Source organism: Tachyglossus aculeatus, chromosome 2 (assembly GCF_015852505.1).
Source record: "Tachyglossus aculeatus isolate mTacAcu1 chromosome 2, mTacAcu1.pri, whole genome shotgun sequence".
NCBI classification, from domain to species: Eukaryota; Metazoa; Chordata; class Mammalia; order Monotremata; family Tachyglossidae; genus Tachyglossus; species Tachyglossus aculeatus.
In genome coordinates, this window is record NC_052067.1 from 20065557 (window position 1) to 20091325 (window position 25769).

A 25769-nucleotide genomic window follows, 5' to 3' on the forward strand; every position below is an offset into this window, starting at 1 on the left:
ACACTTGTGGCAATTAAAGTGTTAAAAAAAACCTAAGACACAAAGGACTTCTTGGTTTTTGAAATGGGGACATCTGTTTCAATACTGAAATCCTTATAGTGCGAGATCCCTAAAATATAGAGGCAGTAATCCTGACAAGACCATTCCACTCCCAAGTTCCCTGAAGTGTAGTTTAGACTGGCTAATTACAACTTGAATGACTGCAGATTTTGATATTCCATTAAGGATTACAAACACTTGTAATGAAAGTAAGCACTCAGTGCTAATCCATAATATAAAGGCACCATGACTTCTGTCCTAATTTCACAGGAAGAACAACAGTGAAGTGACCTGCCCAATTCTCTCAGGGTCTCTCTCACCTTCTTCTTTTTCTTTCCCACTGAATACTCAAGGCAAATGTGGTTGTCCAAGAGAACTACCTGTATGGGAGAGAGCTGTCAGTACAACTGGGCTGGTCTCCATGATGTGCTAGGAACTTCAGTCCGAAATTCAGCTGATGTCATTTATTAGAGCCTGGACCACTCAGAGGGTTCCAAAGCCCTGGGGTTCTTCCCTTCCAGAGATGGAAACAATGGGGCTCCCTGCCTAGTGAACCTTGTGCCTGAACCCCTTCGATTGCTATCACCACCCCTTATCTTTCAAACAAGCTCCCCTCCAAACAGCAAAGGGGTCCGTTGACAGTCTAGCCAGCTGCCCTCCTCCCAAAATTGACTGCAGGAAGTTTGGTGGAGAAAGAACTCGTCTGCCTCTCTCAGTTTTCCTGGTCTATTTGTCTCCCCGGTACCCTGGAAACACCCAGTTCCACCCTGTAGGCAGTTAGACGGCTGAATGCATGTATGCTAGAGGAATTGCAAGTATTATTAACACATTACTTTGGGAGTAGAATAGAATTCCCATCCTAAATGCCTTTCCCTTTTTATCTAACTCCTTTCCCTCTTTCACCAGGATCCTTGCTACTTTTCTATAGGGGTTCTGGGTGCATTAATCCTTCTATTCCTTTCTCCTCTTCTCTCGAGGTGCCTCAGGTTCCTGTTTTAACCCCTCCAAATCTTTCCCTCAGCATTTTTGGCTGCCAGAATAGATCTTCAGGGTCCCAATGTGGGGAACCTTCCTCCAGTGACCTGTACCCCCAGGATCAGGCAGTTCCTAAATCTTCAGTGTGTCCTGACACTCTGGAATCATACTTCTGAACCTTCCATCTCCAATGGAAACCCCAACTAACTAATTCCCCAGTTTCTTCTTTCCCAGTCCTCCCCAGGGTTGGCTGTGTTCCAAATGGCAGCACCTGATGGGTCCCCTAGTAGCTAAAACAACTAGCTTTCCCTCAGGAAGGGGATCTCCAAAAGTGTGTTTCTTTCTCCCCTAGCAAATAGTAGAGTTCCTCTCCCCACGTTGATTGCTACAGGCTTATAATTTGGTGGGGGAGAAATGAAAACCTTAAGGAATCAATCAGTGGTATTTAGTGACTGCTTACTGTATGTGAAGAACCCTGGACTAAGCGCTTGAGGGGGCTGTGATTTTAGAAGGACTTTGTGAGATGTGAAGATGAGGAGATGTGATTTTAGGAGGACTTCGAAGGAGAGTAGTGATCTATCAGATATGAAGGGTGAGGGTGTTTCAGGCTAGAGGGAGGACATTGGCGAGGGGTCGTCAGCAAAATAGATTGAAGAACATTGAGTAGGCAGGCTTTAGAGGAGTGAATTGTGCAGGCTGGTTTGTAGTGCATGACTAGAAAGTTAAGGTAGGAGTAAGAGAGGTGATTGCCTTAAAGTCAATGGAAAAGAGTTTCTGTTTTATGTGAGGGTAGATGGGCAACTAACTATTGGAAGTTTTTGAGGAGTGGGGAGACATGGACTGAAGAGGTTTTTTTTAGAAAAATGATCCAGGCAGCACAGTGAAGTACCGACTGAAAAAGGGAGGGACAGTAAATCTGGAGGTCAGCGAGGAGGTGAATGCAGTATTCAAAGCAGGATATGATAAGTGCTTAGATCAGCATGGTAGCAGTTTAGATGGAGAAAAAATGGTGGTTTCCAGAGGTATTTTGAAGATAGAACTGACTGGATTTGGTGGCATTGAATATGTGGGTAGAATGAGAGCGATGAATTGAAGATAATGTTAAAATTACAGGCTTTTGAGACAGGGAGGATGGGGGTGGTGTCTACAGTATTGGGAAAGTCAGAGGGAGGACCAGATGTGAGTGGGAAGATGAGTTTTGCTTTGGACGTGTTAAATTTGAGGTGTTGGTGGGACATACAAGTAGAGGTCCCGAAGGCAGGAGGAAATGTGGAATTGCAGAGGAGGAGAAAATTGAGGGCTGGAGAGGTATATTTGGGAATTTCCGTAAGGAATTTGCCATAGACCTTCCCCAAACATAGATGGCATTACCTGGGCTCTTACTCTGTTACTATTTAAGCTTATCAATTATAGATTAACAAAATCCTTCAACCCTTTGGTCTGGAGTCTGCATCTATAATCTAGTTCCAGCTCCACCAGTTGCCTGCTGTATCAAGTCACTTAACTTTTCTGGACCTCCCTTTCCTGATCTGTAAAATGAGGATTCAAAAATATCTGTCTCCCTGCCACTTAGACCAGACATGGGGTTGTAGTATGGTTTTTTAAAGGTATTTGTTAAGCATTTATTATGTGCCAGGCACTTTATTAAGTGCTAGGGGAAATAGAAGTTAATCAGGTTGGTCACAGTCCATGTCCCACATGGGGCTCACAGTTTTGATCCCCATTTTACAGATGTGGTAAATGAAGCACAGAGAAGTGAAGTAACTTGTGCACGGTCACACAACAGACAAGTGGTGGAGCTGGGGCTAGAACCCAGGTCCTTCTGACTCCCAGGCCCAAGCTTTTTCCACTAGGCCATGCTGCTTTATTACACTGATTGTATTGTGTCTTCCCCAGTACCGAGAATAGTGCTTGGCACACAGCAAGCATGTAAAAAAATGTTGTTGTTATTATTATTTATAACTTGTTCAATGGAGAATCAAAGAAAGTGAACTCCTCGTTTAAAAAAATGATCTTCACAAAATATGCTTGATGCATGTAGATTTGCCTAGAATATTTCTGTCCTGATGACTGTTTAGCAGGCTTATGCTGCTTGTTTCAATTCAACTTCACCTGTAAGGGCTTGGGGTGTATTTTTCCTGCCTTTATTTTTGAGCAGAATGTCATGCCTTTCTTACTTTGAGTCATTTAAAAAGTTATAACTGTTTGATGGTAGGTTTTTGTGCAGGTAACCTGGTGGAACACCACAACCCGTTTCTCCTGTGTACAGTACTTGAAAGTGATATTCATCAGCTCTGTTTACTCAGCATGCGAAGTCCAGCTAGGCAGGCCTCAGGTGATAAAGAATGGAGATTATTGAAAGAACAGGTGCTGTTCATATGAATATCAGCAGGGATAGCTTCAATTTAGTTTGTCTTCCTCTGTGATGTTAACTACAAATGATTCTTGCCTTAATTATTAGCCAGACAGACCTTTCCGCCTGAGGGCTGAGGAAAGGGTTTACTCTTGGCTATAGTAGAAACCTTTGCTCAACCTGTAATGAGCATTCAGTCATTATGCCTTGCACTGCCTGGATACTAATCCCAGCTCTGCCACTTAATAATAATAGTAATGATGGCATTTATTAAGCGCTTACTATGTGCAAAGCACTGTTCTAAGCGCTGGGCAAATTACAAGGTGATCAGGTTGTCCCACAGGGGGCTCACAGTCTTAATCCCCATTTTACAGATGAGGTAACTGAGGCACAGAGAAGTTAAGTGATTTGCCCAAAGTCACACAGCTAAGTGGCGGAGGTGGGGTTTGAACCCATGACCTCTGACTCCAAAGCCCGTGCTCTTTCCACTGAGCCACGCTGCTTCACTTGTCTGCCGTGTGACCTTGGGCAAGTCACTTAACTTCACTGTGCCTCCATTTCCTCGTATTTAAAATGGGGATTCAACACCCATTCTCCCTCCTGTGAGCTCCGGGTGGGACAGGAATTGTATGACCTGGTTTTCTTGTATCTCTCCCAGCACTTAGTACAACATTAGGCACATAGTAGAAGCAGCGTGGCTCAGTGGAAGGAGCACTGGCTTTGGAGTCAGAGGTCATGGGTTCTAATCCTGGCTCTGCCAATTGTCAGCTGTGTAACTTTGGGCAAGTCACTTCACTTCTCTGGACCTCAATTACCTCATCTGTAAAATGGGGATGAAGACTGTGAGCCCCACGTGGTACAACCTGACCACCTTGTAACCTCCCCAGTGCTTGGAACAGTGCTTTGCACATAGTAAGCGCTTAGTAAATGCCATCGTTATTATTATTAGCAGTAGTAAGCGATTAACAAATACCACAACTATTTTTGTTATTGTTACTATTATTCCTGGCAGAAGGGATTATAGGCAGGTGGGACAGCCAGAATTTAGGGGAGGAATCCTGCCTCTTTTGTGGAACACCACAAATTATAGTTTCAAATGCTCTTGTGAAATTCCCAGTGGCCTTGCAGAGGAATATTTTCCTTTTCCCCAGATGCGTGCGCGCGTGCACACACGCACACACACACCACCCCACCCCACCCCACCCCCAACCTTGCTTCTTTGCACTCAATCCCCCACTCTGCGGAGTTGCATCGTTCTTGAAACACTCCTGTTCATTCTCCATTGCCCCCCACAATAACTTGACACCTTCCTAACTAGGGCTCTCTCCCTAGGGATAATGCTATATTTTGGTCTGAGTAGGGCATAAGGAAGAATATTGCATGAACTTGGGCATTGTGCCAGCATGTGACAGGGGGAAGCAACATAGTATAGTGGTTAGAGCAGGGGTCTGGGAGTCAGAAGGTCATGGGTTCTAATCCTAGCTCCACCACTTGCCTGCTGTGTGACCTTGGGTAAGTGACTTCACTTCTCTGTGCCTCAGTTACCTGATCTGTAAAATGGGGATTGAGGCTGTGAGCCCCAGGTGGGACAGGGACTGTGTCCAAACTGATTTGCTTGTATCCACTCCAGTACTTAAAACAGTTCTTGGCACAGAGTAAGTGCTTAGTAAATACCATAATTACTATTATGTGACTCGACAGGACAGAGCCCTCACTTGGAGGTGGTGGTGCTGGGAGTGCTGGCACTATGAAGGGCAGCTGGTAGGGAAGGTCTTAGAAAGCCAACTGTTGTCCTCAAGGTGAGAGGCAAAGAATGTTGATGTAGCAGCCATATGCCCAGGGAAGACAGGGATGATGGTCACAAACGAAGATGGGTTGCGATGGTCACAAAGATAGGTTGATAAGAGTAGACCCAGGGAACAGATGAAGCAGCGTGCCCTAGTGCACAGAGCACAGGCCTAGGACTCAGAAGGATCTGGATTCTAGTCCTGGCTCTGCCACTTCTCTGCTGTTATGCTGATTACCGCATCAGCCTCCTTTCTGATCTCCCATCCTCCTGTCTCGCCCCGCTTCAGTCTATATTTCACTCTGCTGCCCAGATTATCTTTATACATAAACGCTCTGGGCATGTCACTCCCCTCCTCAAAAATCTCCAGTGGTTCATTCATTCATTCATTCATTCATTCATTCAATCGTATTTATTGAGCGCTTACTATGTGCAGAGCACTGTACTAAGCGCTTGGGAAGTACACATTTGCAACATATAGAGATGGTCCCTACCCAACAGCGGGCTTACAGTCTAGAAGGGGGAGACAGACAACAAAACAAAACATATAAACCAAATAAATAGAATAAATATGTACAAGTAAAATAAATAAATACATAGAGTAATAAATATGTACAAACACACATGCATATATACAGGTGCCGTGGGGAGGGGAAGGAGGTAAGGCGGGGGGAATGGGGCGGGGGAGTAGGGAGCTCAGTCTGGGAAGGCCTCCTGGAGAAGGTGAGCTCTCAGTAGGGCTTTGAAGGGAGCAAGAGAGCTAGCTTGGCGGATGTGCGGAGGGAGGGCATTCCAGGCCGGGGGAGGATGTGGGCCGGGGGTCGATGGCGGGACAGGTGCGAATGAGGCACAGTGAGGAGATTAGCGTCAGAGGAGCGGAGGATGCGGGCTGGGCTGTAAAAGGAGAGAAGGGAGGTGAGGTAAGAGGGGGCGAGGTGATGAAGAGCCTTGAAGCTGAGAGTGAGGAGTTTTTGCCTGATGCATAGGTTGATTGGTAGCCACTGGAGATTTTTGAGGAGGGGAGTAACATGCCCAGAGCGTTTCTGCACAAAGACGATCCGGGCAGCGGCGTGAATTGAAGTGGATTGAAGTGGGGAGAGACAGGAGGATGGGAGATCGGAGAGGAGGCTGATGCAGTAATCCAGTCAGGCTAGGATGAGAGATTGAACGAGTAGGGTAGCAGTTTGGATGGAGAGGAAAGGGCGGATCTTGGCGATGTTGCGGAGGTGAGACCGGCAGGATCTGGTGATGGATTGGATGTGAGGGGTGAACGAGATAGCGGAGTTGAGGATGACAGCAAGGTTGCAGGCTTGTGAGACGAGAAGGATGGTAATGCCATCAACAGTGATGGGAAAGTCAGGGAGAGGGCAGGGTTTGGGAGGGAAGATAAGGAGTTCAGTCTTGGACATGTTGAGTTTTAGATCAATCAATCAATCAATCGTATTTATTGAGCGCTTACTGTGTGCAGAGCACTGTACTAAGTGCTTGGGAAGTACAAGTTGGCAACATATAGAGACAGTCCCTACCCAACAGTGGGCTCACAGTCTAGAAGGGGGAGACAGAGAACAAAACCAAACATATTAACAAAATAAAATAAATAGAATAGATATGTACAAGTAAAATAAATAAATAAATAGAGTAATAAATATGTACAAACATATATACATATATACAGGTGCTGTGGGGAAGGGAAGGAGGTAAGACGGGGATGGAGAGGGGGACAAGGGGGAGAGGAAGGAAGGGGCTCAGTCTGGGAAGGCCTCCTGGAGGAGGTGAGCTCTCAGTAGGGCCTTGAAGGGAGGAAGAGAGCTAGCTTGGCGGATGGGCAGAGGGAGGGCATTCCAGGCCCGGGGGATGACGTAGGCCGGGGGTCGACGGCGGGACAGGCGAGAACAAGGCGCGGTGAGGAGATTAGCGGCTGAGGAGTGGAGAGTGCAGGCTGGGCTGTAGAAGGAGAGAAGGGAGGTGAGGTAGGAGGGGGTGAGGTGATGGAGAGCCTTGAAGCCGAGGGTGAGGAGTTTCTGCCTGATGTGCAGATTGATTGGTAGCCACTGGAGATTTTTGAGGAGGGGAGTAACATGCCCAGAGCGTTTCTGGACAAAGACAATCTGGGCAGCAGCATGAAGTATGGATTGAAGTGGGGAGATGGCGGGCAGACATCCAGATGGAGATGTCCTGAAGGCAGGAGGAGATAGGAGCCTGGAGGGAGGGAGAGAGAGCAGGGGCAGAGATGTAGATTTGGGTGTCATCAGAGTAGAGATGATAGTTGAAGACATCAACCTTCAGATAAAGCAAAAACTCCTCACTCTTGGCTTCAAGGCTGTCCATCACCTTGCCCCCTCCTACCTCACCTCCCTTCTCTCCTTCTACAGCCCAGCCCGCACACCCTGCTCCTCTGCCACTAACCTTTTCACTGTTCCTCATTCTCGCCTGTCCCGTCGTCGACCCCTGGCCCACGTCCCACCTCTGTCCTGGAATGCCCTCCCTCCACACATCCTCCAAACTAGCTCTCTTCCTCCCTTCAAAGCCCTACTGAGCGCTCACCTCCTCCAGGTGGCCTTCCCAGACTTAGCCCCCCATTTTTCCTCTCCTCTTCCTCCTCCCCTCCCCATCACCCCCCTCCCTCCCTCTGCCCTACCTCCTTCCCCTTCCCACAGCACTTGTATATATTTGTACATATTCATTACTCTATTAATTTTATTCATGATGTGTATTTAGCTATAATTCTATTTATTCTGATTGTATTGACACCTGTCACTTGTTTTGTTTTGTTGTCTGTCTCCCCATTCTAGAATGTGAGCCCATTGTTGGGCAGGGACCGTCTGTTTATGTTGCCGATTTGTACTTCCCAAGCAATTCTACAGCCCAGCCCGCACCCTCCACTCCTCTGCTGCTAACCTCCTCACTGTACCTCGTTCTCGCCTGTTCTGCCGTCGACCCCTGGCCCACGTCCTCCCCCTGGCCTGGAATGCCCTCCCTCCGCACATCTGCCAAGCTAGCTCTCTTTCTCCCTTCAAAGCCCTACTGAGAGCTCCAGTAGGCCTTCCCAGACTGAGCCCCCTTTTTCCTCTCCTCCTTCCCATCCTCCCCGCCCTTCCTCCTTCCCCTCTCCACAGCACCTGTGTATATGTTTGTACAGATTTATTACTCTATTTTACTTGTACATATTTACTATTCTAATTATTGTGTTAATAATGTGCATCTAGCTTTATCTCTATTTATTCTGATGACTTGACACCTGTCCAATGTTTTGTCTTGTTGTCTATATCCCCCTACTAGACTGTGAGCCCATTGTTGGGTAGGGACTGTCTCTATATGTTGCCAACTTGTGCTTCCCAAGCGCTTAGTACAGTGCTGTGCACACAGTAAGAGCTCAATAAATACAATTGAATGAATTGAATGAATGAATGAGTACAGTGCTCTGCACACAGTAAGCGCTCAGTAAATATGATTGAATGAATGAATGCTGTATGCCCTTGGGCAAATCACTTCACTTCTCTGTCTCAGGTACCTTATCTGTAAAATGGGGATTAAGACTGTGAGCCCCTTGTGAGACTTGGAGTAGATCCAACCTGATTAGTTTGTATCTATCCAGTGCATATTACAGTGCCTGGCACTTGGTAAGTGCTTAACAAACAGTGCTTGGCATATAGTAAGTGCTTAACAAATACCATCATGATTATTATCATTATTATTAAATACCATAAAAAGGTGAGAAAGCAATTCTGAAAGTACTAAATGAGACACCAAAAGTATTTGGAGCCAAATGAAAACCATTGCAGAAATTAACCAAGGCAGTCTCAAGGCAGAGATAGGAACAGTGATGAGTGGAGATCTATGAGATCAGGTGCTGAGATATCTTCATCCATTAATATGTCCAGTCCACTCTATGGGATCCGATTCTGGATTCCTAGCCTTATGTCTTGGCTAGGACCAAAGTGATCAGTATTTTCTGAGTTGTCTTTCCCCCTAGACTGACTAATCTTCCTCCTGGAATAAATGAAGAGAGGCAGAAGAAATCCATCTCTTCCCCCAGACAGCCCTCTGCCCTACAAAGCTTACGTAGCTCTGGTTTATTCCACAGTCCTATGATTTCCATGAGCAGTGCATGCCTGCCAAGGTACCCTGCCCTCTGTAATCCTAATCTTTGTTGCCAGGACTGTAAACCCGCTGTTGGGTAAGGGACCGTCTCTATATGTTGCCAACTTGTACTTCCCAAGCGCTTAGTACAGTGCTCTGCACACAGTAAGCGCTCAATAAATACGTTTGAATGAATGAATGAATGAACTCAGGCTGCCATCTTTATTTAATCCTTCAGGGAACTCTGCTCTTTGCCCTGCCTCGTAATCCCAAATGGTGAATCACCATTCCACCATAACGTATTTATATTAATGTCTATCTCTCCACTAAACTGTAAACTTATTGAGGGCAGGAAGCATGTCTACCAACTTTGTTATATTGTAGTCTTCCAAGCACTTAGTACAGTGCTCTGCATAGAGTAAGCACTCAATAAATACAAGTGACTGATTGGTAAATCCTCAGTGGCAAATAGCCACTTCTATCACTGGCTCTGTCCTAGGAACCTGTGAGATCCTGTGAACGTGTAGACCTCGAACTTATAATAACAGTGGCATTTTTAAGCACTTCCTTTTGTGTGAAAACACCATGATAATCATTGGTGCCCATACAAGATGATCATATTGGACTAAAATCCCTCCAGGGAGTAAAGGAGGAAAAGTCTGGGGCTGGATTCTTCTCTTTCTGGCCCTTTCCTGGGTGATAACACCCACAGCTTGATATCAATCAATCAGCTAATCATATTTATTTAGCACTTACTGTGTGCTGAGCACTGTACTGAGCACTTGGGCAAGTGCAGTCTAGCAGTATAACAGAGTTGGTAGACACATTCCCTCCCCACAACAAGCTTTTCTTGATTTCTTCATCGAGTTGTGCTGTGCAGATATTTCTGTTCCCTTTCAAATCAGCAGTGTGTGTAGAAGCAAACTGTTGCCCACATTGTGGGAAGGGAAGTGGGAGTACACAAATGTATCACTATCTTTTTTTTTCAAGGCAGCTTGTCTAGCTCTTTCTCTGGAAGGTGTTTTGTTTCTTTTGGCTTTTCCAAGCAGCACTAATTAATCTGTCAATCAGTAATTTTTGAGTGTTAGTTTGTTGTGGGCAGGGAATGTGCATACCAGCTCTGTTATATTTTATCTCCCAATTGCTTAATACAGTGCTCTGCACACAGTAAGCGCTCTTTAAATGTGATTGATTGATTGCCTGCCTGCTGTATGCAGAGCATTGTTCTAAGCATATGGAAGAAACCTGTCCACATGTTTTGTTTTGTTGTCTGTCTCCCCCTTCTAGACTGTGAGCCCGTTGTTGGGTAGGGACCGTCTCTATATGTTGCCAACTTGTACTTCCCAAGCGCTTAGTACAGTGCTGTGCACACAGTAAGCACTTAATAAATACGATTGAATGTATGAATGAATGAAACCAGGAAACATAATCCCTCTCCTCAAAGAGAGTACCATCAAACAGGGAGAGCAGGCAGACACGAGTGGTTTTTGGAAACAGCAGGGCAGTAGCATGATTAATATATTCCTGGAAAGGATGTGGAAAAGGGACTCTACTCTTCCTTTGCAGATTCTCTTCTGCTGCTGCTTTGAAGAGGTTTGGCTTCCCAGGATTTTCCAAGAATGAGTCAGTGAAATGAAAACCCTGACTTTGTCATACCGCTGGGTGTGTGCCAGGGAGGACTGGCCCAGTAGATGTGCTGCTCTAGATTACGTAGCTCTTGGCAGCTCCTCACCTGATGTGTGCTACAGCCCCAATTTGTAGTCACATGTGTGACGGGGAAGAGGAGAAGAGATATGAAGGGGGCACATCATCATCATCAATCGTATTTATTGAGCGCTTACTATGTGCATAGCACTGTACCAAGCGCTTGGGAAGTACAAACTGGCAACACATAGAGACAGTCCCTACCCAACAGTGGGCTCACAGTCTAAAAGGGATCCCTTCCCGCAAGGAACTTACCGTGTACGGTGTACGGCGGTGGGGCCGGGAAATCCTCCTAGTCCTCTCTTACCCTAATAACCCAGGAAGAAGGGGCTGGGGGGGGAGGGGACACATAGTCCAGCAAGGCCTCACCTTCCTGAGGGCCATCCCCCTGAGCCTTATTAGAAGGGAAGGCTGTGCCTACCCGTGGCTTTCATGGTATTTCCCCTCCTGCTTCCACAATTTCCTACCACAGCCACTGTTGCCAGCTGCCTCTGTCCTGCCTTGTAAGGAGCAAAATGTAGCATCGCAGTAAGGCTCTTCTCGTGTTCCCTGCATGAGATTTCCAGCAAAAGAATGACTGGCCTCCTCTCCTTCCCTCTGCTCCCCTGAGCTTTGGTATTCCACTATTCTAGCTATGATGCCAGCACGACTTAGCCTGAGTTTCACCATGTTATGGTTCTGGCATTTGAGAAATAGCTGCATGAGGCATGAAGCAGGGGGAATGCTAATGAATCAAGTGGGTGGAATTTGCTGTGGAATGAAACCTTGTTCATATTTGGGACCCTGTGTTGTAGGAAAGGTAAAACATCCTTTCAGTGAGCTCAGTGGCCAGTCCCGTAATTGGTAATATGTCATTCAGTCAATGGTATTTATTGAGCACTTACTGTGTGCAGAGCATTGTACTAAGCACTTGGGAAAATACAGTGCACCAGAGTTGGTACGCAAGATCCCTGCACATAAGGACTTTAAAATCTATGTTGTAGTTTAAAGTGGTTGGATCAGCGAGATGGGTTGTGAGTTTTGGTTTTTCTAATTTTATTAAAATTCTTACTTGCCCTCAGTCTGATTTTCTTTTTGTCCCAGCCTAATTTCTTCAGGGTCTTGAGTCTGTGGAACCATGCTCATTTGCCTGCTAGATGCAGAGCTCCTTTTTACTATCTTACCACGAGGGCCAGGTGAGCTCAAGAAATCACTCCAAGGCACAATAGAAAAAATTCTTTTGTGCCTGAAATCATCTTGTGTCACTTGTCGCTTTTGAGATTGCTTTTCTTGATCACTTATTCAATATAACCATTTCAAAAAAATGAAATAAAAGCCACCCGTTGCAATCTTATAAGGATTTCAATTTAAAAGTACTTTCTTTCCCTTTCCCCCAAAATAGGCTTCTTAAAGAATAGGTTCTTTTAAATAAACTGGGTTATTTTTTAGGTTTTTAAAAAAAATTATGAAATGAGGTTGCCAGCATTTATGATCAGACTCAATTTTGTTCTTTACTATTGAAAGCTAAATTGAGCATAGATTACAATGGCAAACCTCGTACAGATTCCTTCTACTCCCAGCGGCTTGAATTCGCTTTTCTTTTTTTAAGCCATCTTTTGATGTTTCTGTATTTTCCTTTCATTTCTATATTTTTGGCATCCTTTAAAAGAAATTAAAACCATTTTCTTTACATGGTCTCTTTCTCTTTGCTTCTTTCATCTTTGTGCTTTTCCCTTTATTGATATTGATCAGACCTGTCCTTCCCCTCTTAATGCTTTTGTGCATTTGTACTATATTACAGGCATCTCCCTGGCATTAGCAAACAATGGCAACCTTCAGTGACTAACTTTCAACGTGGGCTGATAAATTGTGAACCACATATTTATAATAAATTTGCGTGATGAATGTGGTCTATCCTTGATCCCTGTTTTCCCTCTACCCAGCTGCAACCATTTCCCCTTCGCTTAAGTGCACAGAGATGGAAATATGGGTTCTAATCCCAGCTCTGCCGCTTATCTGCTGTGTGATCTTGAGCAAGTCACTTCTCCGTGCCTCAATTTCCTCATTTGTAAAATGGATAAAGACTGTGAGCCTTGGGACAGGTAATGTGTCCTACCTGATTAGCTTGTATTTACCCCAGAACTTAGTAAAGTGCCTAGCAGATAGTAAGTACTTAACAAATCCCATGAAAAAAATCCAAAACAAAACAAAAAAACCCAGCCTGTCACTGGTCCAAGAAGACCCTGTCCCACAGCACAAACCAAAAACTAAAGAGAAGTGAAACCAGTTGGTCTCAGTGAAAGTACTTAAGTGCGTGAGATTAAACAGCAGGGCCCCTCTAATTTCCAGAACAGTGGTCGGTTTGGCTTTCCTGTCAAAATCCTGTGTTTGTACAGGGACAGACGGGCCACTGTCATCTTGCCAATGCTTAGTGCTATTGCTGGTTTTGAAATAGTGGTTTATAGAAAACCGTCTTCGGAGAAAATGAAGCTCGTGCAGAGACCAGATGGAAACTGCCCTTCAGACTAGGCTTACCATTAGCACACTTGGGTGCTTGGGCAGTTGGAATTTTGGGCTCCTTTCAGACACTGGGAGTCTCCTATTTTGCAAACTTCTCGGCTGTCTGTAATAGCCGACATGGACAATAAGCCTGGGGAAGGGAAAAAGGTGGCACCTGCTTAAAAGGACTGGGCTTTTTATTGTGAACTGGTCCTGGGCTTGTCAATACAAGGTACCTCTGGAAGGAATATTGGGCGGAAATGAAGTGAGAAATGTGCAAGTCTCAGCCTTATCATCCAGTTAGGATTCTGATTGCTTCAAGAGAAAGCCAAATCTTGAATTCCCAGTGAAAGGTCAAGGGGAAATTTGGAAATGTTAATCCAAGGCCAAATCAATGGCAATAGTGCAAAAGTTATACTGCCTCCTTTTTTCTTGCTTTCATGCTAGAACCTTAGCTGCTAATTATGCTATCTGTGTTTTTCCCTGTTTTAATTCTCCCAACATCATGAATTTAAATCCCTGTGATAATCTTTTTGCCCCATTTAATATATTCAGCAAGAAATTCAGCAGGCTGTAATTGTTGATTGTAAGAGGACATTTCCAAATTAGCTTTTTAAATTATTTCTAGTAGGTGAAAATGTAAGATTTACCAGTTGCTAAGAGATTACAAAGACTTCTTTTGGAGTGGGAAACTTTATTTACAGGGAGCTCACAGTCTTATTTAAATTACTTTTGGGTAAATGAGAAAGAGCAGTATTTATCTTGGCATTGATGAACTGACCATAAAGTAAATTAATTGAAAGATTAATCCTCTTTTTTTGGATATGCAACTGCCATTTTGCCCTTCCTCCCAAGGGTAAGCCCTATGTATTTTTCCTGAGGTTAGAAAAATAAATTGAAGAAGAACCAGGTGAGTTTGAGAACATTTGCCTCATGCCAAACAATGGGAATTATTTTAAAGGTAGAAGGTAACTTTGGGCAAAATTCAACCCTAAAGTGTGCAAACTTCCCTTTTGATCTCCATCTTGGGAAGAATAGGGTCCATTCTCAGGAACATCAAAGTGCCAAGCACTGACAAACGTTAAACCCAGTGATCAGTACTGGATTTAGGGGCTCAAACCATCTCTCAGAGCTCTCAGAATATCTGGCAGAGATTTTTAAAAGAGCATTAACCTGCCCACATTCTACTCAGCCTTTAAGATTTGAACTGGGCCCATGCCCACCACATTTACAGTGCTTGCCTCAGTCCTTCTGGTCCACAGTTCTCTGGTGAATTTCACTTCCTGTTGAAGTGTCCTTGCATGGTAGCAATAAAAATAACATTATTACAGTAAAGTATTTAAGTACTCGGTGCTAAGCACTGTACTAAGTGCTGACAAAGATACAAGATAATTAGGTTGGACACAGTTCCTCTACCACGTGGGGCTTACAGTTTAAGTAGGAGGGAGAACAGGTGTTGAATCCTCATTTTACAGATGAGGAAACTGAGGCACAGAGTAGTCGACTTGCCAAGGTCACACAGCAGGCAACTGACAGACTCGGGATTAGAATCCAGGTCCTCTGATTCCCAGTCCTGTGCTCTTTCCAGTAGGCCCTGCTGCTTAACAGAATTCACCTAGCACTAGGTGGGCAGATCTGGCCTCACCTGCTCCCCTCCTACTTCCTTATCCTATTCCCTGTTTCTTCAGTTTTGCTTTCCTATCCTCTCTCCCTGCACCCCCAGCTCCGTGAGCCCCCAGGTTCCTCCCAATGTGGCTTTTTTTTTAACTTTAGCATTAGCATTTTCTGCTACTCAGGCAGGATCCTTTCCCCTATTATAGCCATCATTTTTTGGAACTGCCCTACTGAGCAGCCTACTGAGCCCTACTGTCCTTCAAAGCCTACTGAGAGCTCACCTCCTCCAAGAGGCCTTCCCAGACTGAGCCTCCTTTTTCCTCCCCTCCTCCGCATCCCCCGCCCTACCTCCTTCACTTCCCCACAGCTCCTGTATATGTGTTTGTACAGATTTATTACTCTTATTTATTTTACTTGTACATATTTACTATTCTATTTTTGTTAATGATGTGCATATAGCTTTAATTCTATTTGTTCTGTCTACTTGACACCTGTCCACATGTTTTGTTTTGTTGTCTGTCTCCCCCTTCTAGACTGTGAGCCTGTTGTTGGGTAGGGACTGTCTCTATATGTTGCCGATTTGTACTTCCCAAGCAATTAGTACAATGCTCTGCACACAGTAATTGCTCAGTAAATATGATTGAATGAATGAATGAATGAATGAACTGCAGATCCGGGGGGATGGGGGATGAACAGGGTGCAGAATGCAAAAAGTCTGGGACCACCCTCTCCCAGACTCATCCCCTGCCACCACCAACTCCTGGCCTTCCAGTTTTGCTGTCCTGGTGGGTGGAGACTGGAGGCTGGAGGTGGAGCCATGGTTTTAGTGGTAAGAACCAACACAATGTTTTATTGGAAAAATGATTTAAGAAAAGCTATTAAGGGGGATGGGTTTGGGGAGACTTTAGAGATGAGGGTTCAGGTGCATGGAGGGGGTGAGAGAAGCTGGCAGTGGCAATGCAGAGAGCCGCAAGGGTGGGCAGGGAGGGAATGGATAGGAAGAACATGATGTGCAGCATGCTTCACTCAGCTCTGGCTGTCACTCCCCTCCCAACTGTCATCACTCCCTCCTTCAGTTTATCTGTGTTGGATGACTTCATCATTTCCCTCAGTCGAGTCCCAATTCCCTAGAGCTCTGATGCCCTCGTTCCCTCTGCCTGGGAAGTTGGGAGTGGGCCTTGTTAGTCCACAGGCCTGTGGTTGGGTTACTGAACCAGGAAAAAAATAGGCAGGAAATCAGCAGCAACTACCAAATTTATCAGACCAAGAGATACATTCTTTTTTCCCCAGAAAAATACTGCATGTAAGTGTCTGTGCATTTTCAAAGTGAGTATAATAATAGTGATGTTTTTAAGGGATCATGATTTGCCAAGCACTGGGGTAGATATGAAATAATCAGATCAGACAAAAGTCCCTGTGTCACCTCAAGTTCACAGTCTAAGAAGGCAGGCAGACATTTTTATCCCCATTTTAAAGCTTTGGAAACTGAGGCACCAAAAGATTAAGTGACTTGTCCATGGTCATACTCAGCAGGGAAGTGGCGGAGCTGGGCTTAGAAACCAGGTCTCATTAATTCATTCATTCAATCATATTTATTGAGCACTTAATTTGTGCAGAGCACTGTACTAAGCACTTGGGAAGTACAAGTCAGCAGCATATAGAGACAGTCCCTACCCAACAACGGGCTCACAGTCTAGAAGGGGGAGACAGACAACTAAACAAAACATGTAGACAAGTGTCAAAATCGTCAGAATAACTAGAATTATAGCTATATGCACATCATTATCAAGATAAATAGAACAGTAAATATGTACAAGTAAAATAAATAGAGTAATAAATCTGTGCAAATATATACAGAGGAAAAAGGGGACTCAGTCTGGGAAGGCCTCCTGGAAGAGGTGAGCTCTCAGTAGGGCTTTGAAGGGAGGAAGAGAGCCAGTTTGGCAGATGTGTGGAGGGAGGGCATTCCAGGCCAGGGGAAGGACATGGGTCGGGGGTCGATGGCGGGACAGGCGAGGCACAGTGAGGAGGTTAGCGGCAGAGGAGCGGAGGGTGCGGGCTGGGCTGTAGAAGGAGAGAAGGGAGGTGAGGTAGGAGGGGGTGAGGTGATGGAGAGCCTTGAAGCCGAAAGTGAGGAGTTTTTGCTTGATTCGTGGTTGACAGGCAAACCCTGCAGATTTTTGAGGAGGGGAGTGACATGCCCAGAGCATTTCTATACAAAGATAATCCAGGCAGCAGAGTGAAGTATAGACTGAAGCGGCGAGAGACAGGAAGATGGGAGATCAGAGAGGAGGCTGCAGTAATCCAGTCGGGATAGAATGAGAGATTGAACCAGCAAGGTAGTGCTTTGGATGGAGAGGAAAGGGCGGATCTTGACGATGTTATGGAGGTGAGACCGGCAGGTTTTGGTAACAGATTGGATGTGTGGGGTGAATGAGAGTGCGGAGTCGAGGATGACACCAGGTTTGCGGGCTTGTGAGATGGGAAGGATGGTAGTGCCGGCTACAGTGGTGGAAGAGTCAGGGAGAGGACAGAGTTTGGGAGGGAAGATAAGGAGTTCAGTCTTGGACATATTGAGTTTTAGATGGCAGACAGACATCCAGATGGAGATATCCTGAAGGCAGGAGGAGATACGAGCCCAGAGGGAGGGAGAGAGAGCAGGGGCAGAGATATAGATTTGGGTGTCATCAGCGCAGAGATGATAGTTGAAGCTGTGGGAGCGAATGAGTTCAACAAGGGAGTGAGTGTAGATAGAGAACAGAAGGGGACCAAGAACTGACCCTTGAGGAAACCCTACAGTAAGGGGATGGGAGGGGGAGGAGGAGCCCACAAAGGAGACTGAGAATGAACTGCTGGACAGATGAGAGGAGAACCAGGAGAGGACGGAGTCTGTGACGCCAAGGTTGGATAGCGTATTGAGAAGGGGGTGATCCACAGGGTTGAAGGCAGCTGAGAGGTCAAGGAGGATTAGGATAGAGTAGGAGCCATTGGATTTGGCAAAAAGGAGGTTATTGGTGACCTTTGAGAGGGCAGTTTTGGTGGAGTGTAGGGGATGGAAGCCAGATTGGAGGTTGGTGTTGAGGAATTCGAGGAAGCGAATGTAAACAACTCGTTCTAGCAGTTTGGAAAGGAAGGGTAGGAGGGAGATAGGGCGATACCTAGAAGGAGCAGAGGGGTCAAGAGAGGGCTTTTTTGGGATGGGGGAGACGTGGGCATGTTTGAAGGCAGAGGGGAACCATACAGGTTCCCAAAGACCAGTGTGAGGGCTAAGAGATCCAGCTGAGAAGTAGCATGGCCTAGTGGATGGAGCATAGGCCTGGGAGTAAGAAGGACCTGGGTTCTAATTCTGGCTCTGACACATCTGCTGGAATTCCTGGGGCAAGTCACTTCTCTGTGCCTCAGTTACCTCGTCTGCAAAATGGGGGTAAGACTGTGAGCTCCATGTAGGATGTGGACTGTGTCCAACCTGATTAGCTTGTATTTAGCTTGTATTTACTCTAGTGCTTACAGTGCCTGGCACAGAGTAAGCTCTTAACAAATGCCATAAAAAAAATCACCCTATTCCTTTCCCAGAGGGGCTCCTCTGGATTCAGGGCCAACCAGAGGGCCTCCTGTTTGCTCTGCCGTTCTTGGATTGGGACCTTGGATGAGGGCGTCTTGGGATCCTGGCCCCTTCCTCAGGAATTCCAAAGTGGAATGCTCCTAGCAGATCACCCCACTTTGAATGCAGAGTGTCTTTCGTAGCCTTTTCTGTCTTTAAATTTCCATAGTGTGATATTGTTGAATTCTTGTTTTTGGAGGCAAATGAGAAATGTCAGTATCATTAAATGTCAAAGCAAGAAAGAACACTGAAAATGTGTAGGATGGGACAAATGAGAAAAAGTTGATTTCAAGATGAAAATCTCCTCAGGCTCAGAGAAGAGGTAAAGATAATGCCCATGGAAACACAGGGAACCAAGTACCTTTTTACTGATTATTATGCCCTCCTCTGAACAAATCTTCCACTGTAGAAAGAGAGGCTTGCTGAAACAGGACTGTGTGATGAAATGTGAAGGCGTGGTTCACTCCAAACGTTTGAGTAGATGTGTTAGTCATGGTATGCAAGCAACCATGAAGCACAGTGCACTGTAATAGACAAGTGGGAAGTTCAAAGTAAAAAAGGCTACCTGTTTTCTGCCCACAAGGAGCTTGCACTCCGACAGGGGTGACAGCCACAGGAACAATTTACTACTGAATATTCAAAATAAATCACTGAATTTACAATTCAACAAACATGGATAAGAGAGCCGAGAATAAATGTAATAAATTCACAAGTGCTAGAGTTGGATGATGAACGTTTACACTGCTTCAGGGTCTGGGAAATGAATTGGCGTGGTGGAGGAGGTTTTTTTGTTTTGCTTTTTCTGAGGTATTTTTGGTATTTGTTAAGCACTTACTATGTACCAGGCACTGTACTAAGCACTGGGGTAGATACAAAATAATACTGTTGGACACAGTCCCTGTCCCACATAGAATTCACAATCTTAAACCCCATTTTACAGTTGAGGTAACTGAAGCACAGAGAAGTTAAATGACTTGCTCAAGGTCACAAGCAGAAAAGTGGTGGAGTCAGGATTAGAACCCAGGTCCTCTGACTTCCAGGCCCTTGCCCTTTCCACCAGGCCACAGCCTCAAAGTAGAGCCTGAGGAGCATTTTCAAAACTGGGAGAGCTGTGGTGTGCTCTGCACACAGTAAGCACTCAATAATTACAATTAAATAAATGATTGTCAGATTTAAGGAGGAAGGGAGAGATCATTACTTCAGTGCGAGCCTTGGTCTCATCTGTAAAGTGTTTCATCCACCTGTATATAGCTATGACAAAGGACACTTGCAGTGCATTAATCAATCAATCAATAGGCAGGGAATGTCTACAACTCTGTTATATTGTTACATTGTAGTCTCCCAAGTGCTTAGTACAGTACTGTGCACACAGTAAGCACTCAATAAATATGCTTGACATTTACTGAGCTCTTACTGTGAGCAGAACAGTGAGAAGCGCTTGGAAGAGTGCAGTACAGTAAGGTTGGTAGACACGATCCCCACCCTTAGAGAGCTTACAGTCTATTGAGGAGTTGACAATCTAGTTGCTCTCCAGTGCTTAGTATAATGCTTTACACACAGTAAGCGCTCAGTCAATACAATTGAATGAATAGTGAGCCGTTTCATCAGCGACCCACACTCAACATGAAATATAAAGATAGGCTCACTCGTATAGTTCACCCTCAGTGAGGAAGTGCACATCATGACGGAGCAGTACTGGACAGGATATTTGAGGAGATGAGCAAGCAGGAGAGTCCAGCAGTTGCCCTAGGGCAAACAGGAGAGAGACTAGACTGTGAGCCCGTTGTTGGGTAGGGACCATCTTTATATGTTGTAGACATGTACTTCCCAAGCGCTTAGTACAGTGCTCTGCACACAGTGGCGCTCAATAAATATGATTGAATGAATAAGCAAGGAGGGTCTCAAACAATGTGCTCTTGTAGTCCACTGCTGACAGACAACAGCAGTAAACAGACCACCATGGTGGGTGGCAAACTGGAGATAAGATGAGGCTTTGGGAAGAAGTGGACATCAGTCAGAGCATTGTAATAAGCACTGAGGAGAGTGCAGTAGACAGAGCAGACATGTGCCCTTTCCTCAAAGAGTTTATAATCACTAAATCACTATAAATCACTATAATCACTCTGCCCATCCGCCAAGCTAGCTCTCTTCCTCCCTTCAAGGCCCTACTGAGAGCTTACCTCCTCCAGGAGGCCTTCCCAGACTGAGCCCTCTCCTTCCTCTCCCCCTCACCCCCCCTTAATTCCCCCCGTCTTACCTCCTTCCCTTCCCCAGAGCACCTGTATATATGTATATATGTTTGTACATATTTATTACTCTATTTTACTTGTACATATCTATTCTATTTATTTTATTTTGTTAATATGTTTGGTTTTGTTCTCTGTCTCCCCCTTCTAGACTATGAGCCCACTGTTGGGTAGGAACTGTCTCTATATGTTGCCAACTTGTACTTCCCAAGCGCTTAGTACAGTGCTCTGCACACAGTAAGCGCTCAATAAATACGATTGATTGATTAATATGGACAGGCAGCAAAATAAATTACAGATGGGATAAGCAACAGACTTTAAACATAATCAATCAATCAGTGGTATTTATTGAGTGCTTACTATGTGGTGAGCACTCTACTAAGCGCTTAGGATAGCACAACACAACAGAATTAATGGACACGATCCCTGCCCATAACGAGCTTTACAGCCTAGAGGAGACAGACATTAATATAAATATATATATATATTAATAATTTACAAAATAAGTGCCAAAAGTTTTTGGGGGAGTGAGCACACAAGTGCTTAGGTGATGGAGAAGTGTAGAATGGCAAAATGGAGGAAGCAGGGTGGGGGAATGAGAGGTCAGTCAAGGAAGGCCTCCTAGTGGAAATATGATTGCAGAAGGGCCTTGAAAATGGGGAGAGAAGTGGTATGCCAGATAATCATAATAATTATGATATTTGTTTAGTGCTTACTATGTGCAAGGCACTGAACTAAGCACTGGGGTGGATACAAACAGTCGCTGTCCCACGTAGAGTTCGCAGTCTCAATACTCATTTTATAAATGAGGTAACTGAAGCATAGAGAAGTTAGGTGACTTGCCCAAGGTCACACAGCTGACAAGTGACAGAACCAGGATGTGGAGGGGAAGAGAGGAAGGGGGCGGGCATGAGCAAAACATGAGTGACGAGACGCAGCGTGACTCAGTGGAAAGAGCACGGGCTTTGGAGTCAGAGGTCATGGGTTCAAATTCCGGCTCTGCCACTTGTCAGCTGTGTGACTTTGGGCAAGTCACTTAACTTCTCTGTGCCTCAGTTACCTCATCTGTAAAATGGGGATTAAGACTGTGAGCCCCACTTGGGACAACCTGATCACCTTGTAACCTCCCCAGCACTTAGAGCAGTGTTTTGCACATAGTAAGCGCTTGATAAATGCCATCAAAAAACAAAAGAAAGACAAGACAAAGCACCACGAGTAGGCAGCCTTGAGAGCAACAGAGCATGTGAGCTGTGCTTAGCTGGGAGAGGAGTCAGGATAAGTAGCAGAAAGAGTGTCTTAAAGCCATTGGTCTGGAGACAGATACCTTTGAACACACGGAACAACCTTCTTTTTTTGTCTCTTTCTTGCTTTGTCTCTGGATGTATGTGTATACATGTATTTACAATATATGAATTTATACATATATGAATATATACACCAAGAATATTCATCCATATACTATTGAATATTCCCTTATAACCCAAAACTCAGCATGTGATGGTTTGTAAATATCGCATATGTATCCTTATGATTCAGTGCTTTTCTCTGTTACACTTCCAAGAGAATGAGCACATATTTGAGCATGTCTAGGAGATTAATTTTATCCCCGCATGGAGTCTTGGTTTTTTCAGAGGAGTTATTTTGTTATGGAGATGCCCATTTGCCTTTACACAAAAATGACTGAATTTAATTCCTCTTCGGCAGACACTCTACAGTGTTAAATTAAATAGATTAAGCTTAAGACCTTTAGTTTATAACTGATAAAGAACTCAGCGGAATCTGTTTCTTCCTTTATTCTGAGCCTATACAGAATTGTTATACTGCCTATAACTGACTTCAGCACTCTGAAATAGGATGGATACCAAACAAAGTCCTCAAGTAGATTACCACAAACACAGTAAAACAGATAGCCTAACTCTAAGACTAAGACTACAGTTGGAGTATTTTCCTGGATTTTTTGTGACTTTCAGCCCATCCGTCAGTATCTTAACCCTCACTTCTACATCCTACAATCAATTTCAATGCATTGACATTTGCTTAGAGCCAGAAAATGTGACTCTTAGTCAAGAAAAGAAGCAGTATGATTTATCTCATTCCATTTCTGAGCCCTGGGATAAAAGATACATTACCAAGAACATGTGAATATTATAGGACACATCATCATCATCATCAATCGTATTTATTGAGCACTTACTATGTGCAGAGCACTGTACTAAGCGCTTGGGAAGTACAAATTGGCAACATATAGAGACAGTCCCTACCCAACAGTGGGCTCACAGTCTAAAAGGGGGAGACAGAGAACAAAACCAAACATACTAACAAAATAAAATAAATAGAATAGATATGTACAAATAAAATAAATAAATAAATAGAGTAAAAAAATATGTACAAACATATATACATATATACAGGTGCTGTGGGGAAGGGAAGGAGGTAAGATGGGGGGGATGGAGAGGGGGACGAGGGGGAGAAGAAGGAAGGGGCTCAGTCTGGGAAGGCCTCCTGGAGGAGGTGAGCTCTCAGCAGGGCCTTGAAGGGAGGAAGAGAGCTAGCTTGGCGGATGGGCAGAGGGAGGGCATTCCAGGCCCGGGGGATGACGTGGGCCGGGGGTCGATGGCGGGACAGGCGAGAGCGAGGTACGGTGAGGAGATCAGCGGTGGAGGAGGACTGGACTGTAGAAGGAGAGAAGGTGAGGTAGGAGGGGGCGAGGTGATGGACAGCCTTGAAGCCGAGGGTGAGGAGTTTCTGCCTGATGCGCAGATTGATTGGTAGCCACTGGAGATTTTTGAGGAGGGGAGTGATATGCCCAGAGCGTTTCTGGACAAAGATAATCCGGGCAGCAGCATGAAGTATGGATTGAAGTGGAGAGAGACACGAGGATGGGAGATCAGAGAGAAGGCTGATGCAGTAGTCCAGACGGGATAGGATGAGAGCTTGAATGAGCAGGGTAGCGGTTGGGATGGAGAGGAAAGGGCGGATCTTGGCAATGTTGTGGAGCTGAGACTGGCAGGTTTTGGTCACGGCTTGGATGTGAGGGGTGAATGAGAGAGCGGAGTCGAGGATGACACCAAGGTTGCGGGCTTGTGAGATGGGAAGGATGGTAGTGCCGTCAACAGAGATGGGAAAGTCAGGGAGAGGGCAAGGTTTGGGAGGGAAGACAAGGAGTTCAGTCATGCATTTACAGTGGTAAATTTGATGGAGAATGAAATTAATTCTGGTAGGAGTTTTGCCCCCTCCCAGGTCATGCTGTTTGCCATTCTTCCCCCATCCTCAAACTCACAAGTATCAGAATTATCATTTTACTTTGCAAACGTCACTTATCATCCCACTCTGAAACGGGTTCATATTTGAAAATGAGCCAGCAGGAAAAAGGAAGAACGCTAACTCTTTACAGCGCTGGAGTTCAGTTCTGCACAGAGATTGCAGCATAGACTTGAAATGCTCTGGCTCCTTCCAACAGGATTCCCTGATTCAGTGTTTCACTGAGGAGAAGCAGTGTGGCCTGGGAGTCAGAGGACCTGGGTTCTAATTCCGGCTTCACCACTTGTCTGTTGCTGTGACACTGGCCAAGTCACTTCACTTCTCTGTGCTTCGGTCACCTCATCTGTGAAATGAGGATTAAGACTGTGAACCCCGTGTGGGACAGGAACTGTGTCCTACCTGATTAGCTTAGTACAATGCCTGGCACATAGTAAGAGCTTAACAAATACCATAAAAAATTTTAAGCTTATAATTCTTTATACACTAAGATGAGCAGAAACCCCGTAGACTCATCATTGGTTAAAGTTGCCATCTGAGTTAGAGTTGCATTTGATTAAAATTGATTAAAATAGCATTTTAATCCTAATGATCTGAACTCAAATACATGACTAATTATTTTTCTTTTTTAAATACAGGTGGAGAACCGGCCAAAATATTATGGAAGAGAGTATGTATTACACTATTAAGCATTTTAATCATTTAATAAGTATCATTCAGTCAGTCATATTTATTGAGCGCTTACTGTGTGCAGAGCACTGTACTAAGCGATTGGAAAGTACAATTCAGCAACAGAGACAATCCCTGCCCACAGTGACAGTCTAGAAACAGGAAGACAGGCATCAAAACAAGTAAACAGTCATCAATAGCATCAATATAAATTAATAGAATTATAGATATATACACCTTATTAATATAAATAGAATTGTAAATTTGTACATATATACACAAGTGCTGTGGGGGGAAGGGGTAGAGCAAAGGGAGCGAGTTGGGGCATTGCGGGGGGAGTAGAGGAAAAGGGGGGCTTAGTCTGGAAAGGCCTCCTGGAGGAGGTGAGCCTTCAGTATGTCTTTGAATGGGGGAAGTGGAGTTACACTGCACACTATAAAATAATGAATACAAAAATTGATGAGTTCTTGCAGAATTTTCCAGAATAGAGGGGTTTAATAATCAAGAATACATGCAATCAGATTGCCCTGTAATAACTTCCCTTTGCAGTACTCAGTGTTTAATTTCTATTTTGCCCACCTACACTGTAAACTTGTTGTGGGAGGGAATGGGCCTTTTTATTGTTGTATTGTACTCTCCCAAGTGCCTAGTACAGAGTACTGTGTGCTCTGCACACAGTAAGTGCTCAATAAATACAGCTGACAGATACCTATGATTGACTGATTCACACTGGGAGGGGGAGCATATTATGCCAGAATCCTGCAATCACAGGTGGCTGCTGAGCATTCTCAATGTGTTTGGAAATAACGAAGAGCCAGGTGGCAACCAAAACTGCATATTAACACGTTTCATTTTTATCTCAGTATTCTTGGAGGATGTCAAATTCTTCAGCAGGTGTATCAATACTGCCCCCAGCGGACAGTACGCCACTTTCAGTTGAGCCTACTCTTTTCAGTACCATCTGGG

At 44.8% G+C, this 25769-nt stretch overlaps 1 protein-coding gene across 2 annotated transcripts in view; it reads left to right on the forward strand.

Annotated features, from left to right (window-relative positions):
* Positions 1-25769, forward strand: part of CHN2 (chimerin 2) — a 242672-nt gene that overhangs the window by 126193 nt on the left and 90710 nt on the right. For both annotated transcript variants that reach the window (XM_038740862.1, XM_038740863.1), the window contains exon 4: positions 24773-24804. In XM_038740862.1, the coding sequence (XP_038596790.1) occupies positions 24773-24804 (32 nt within the window). The remainder of the gene's footprint in view (positions 1-24772; positions 24805-25769) is intronic.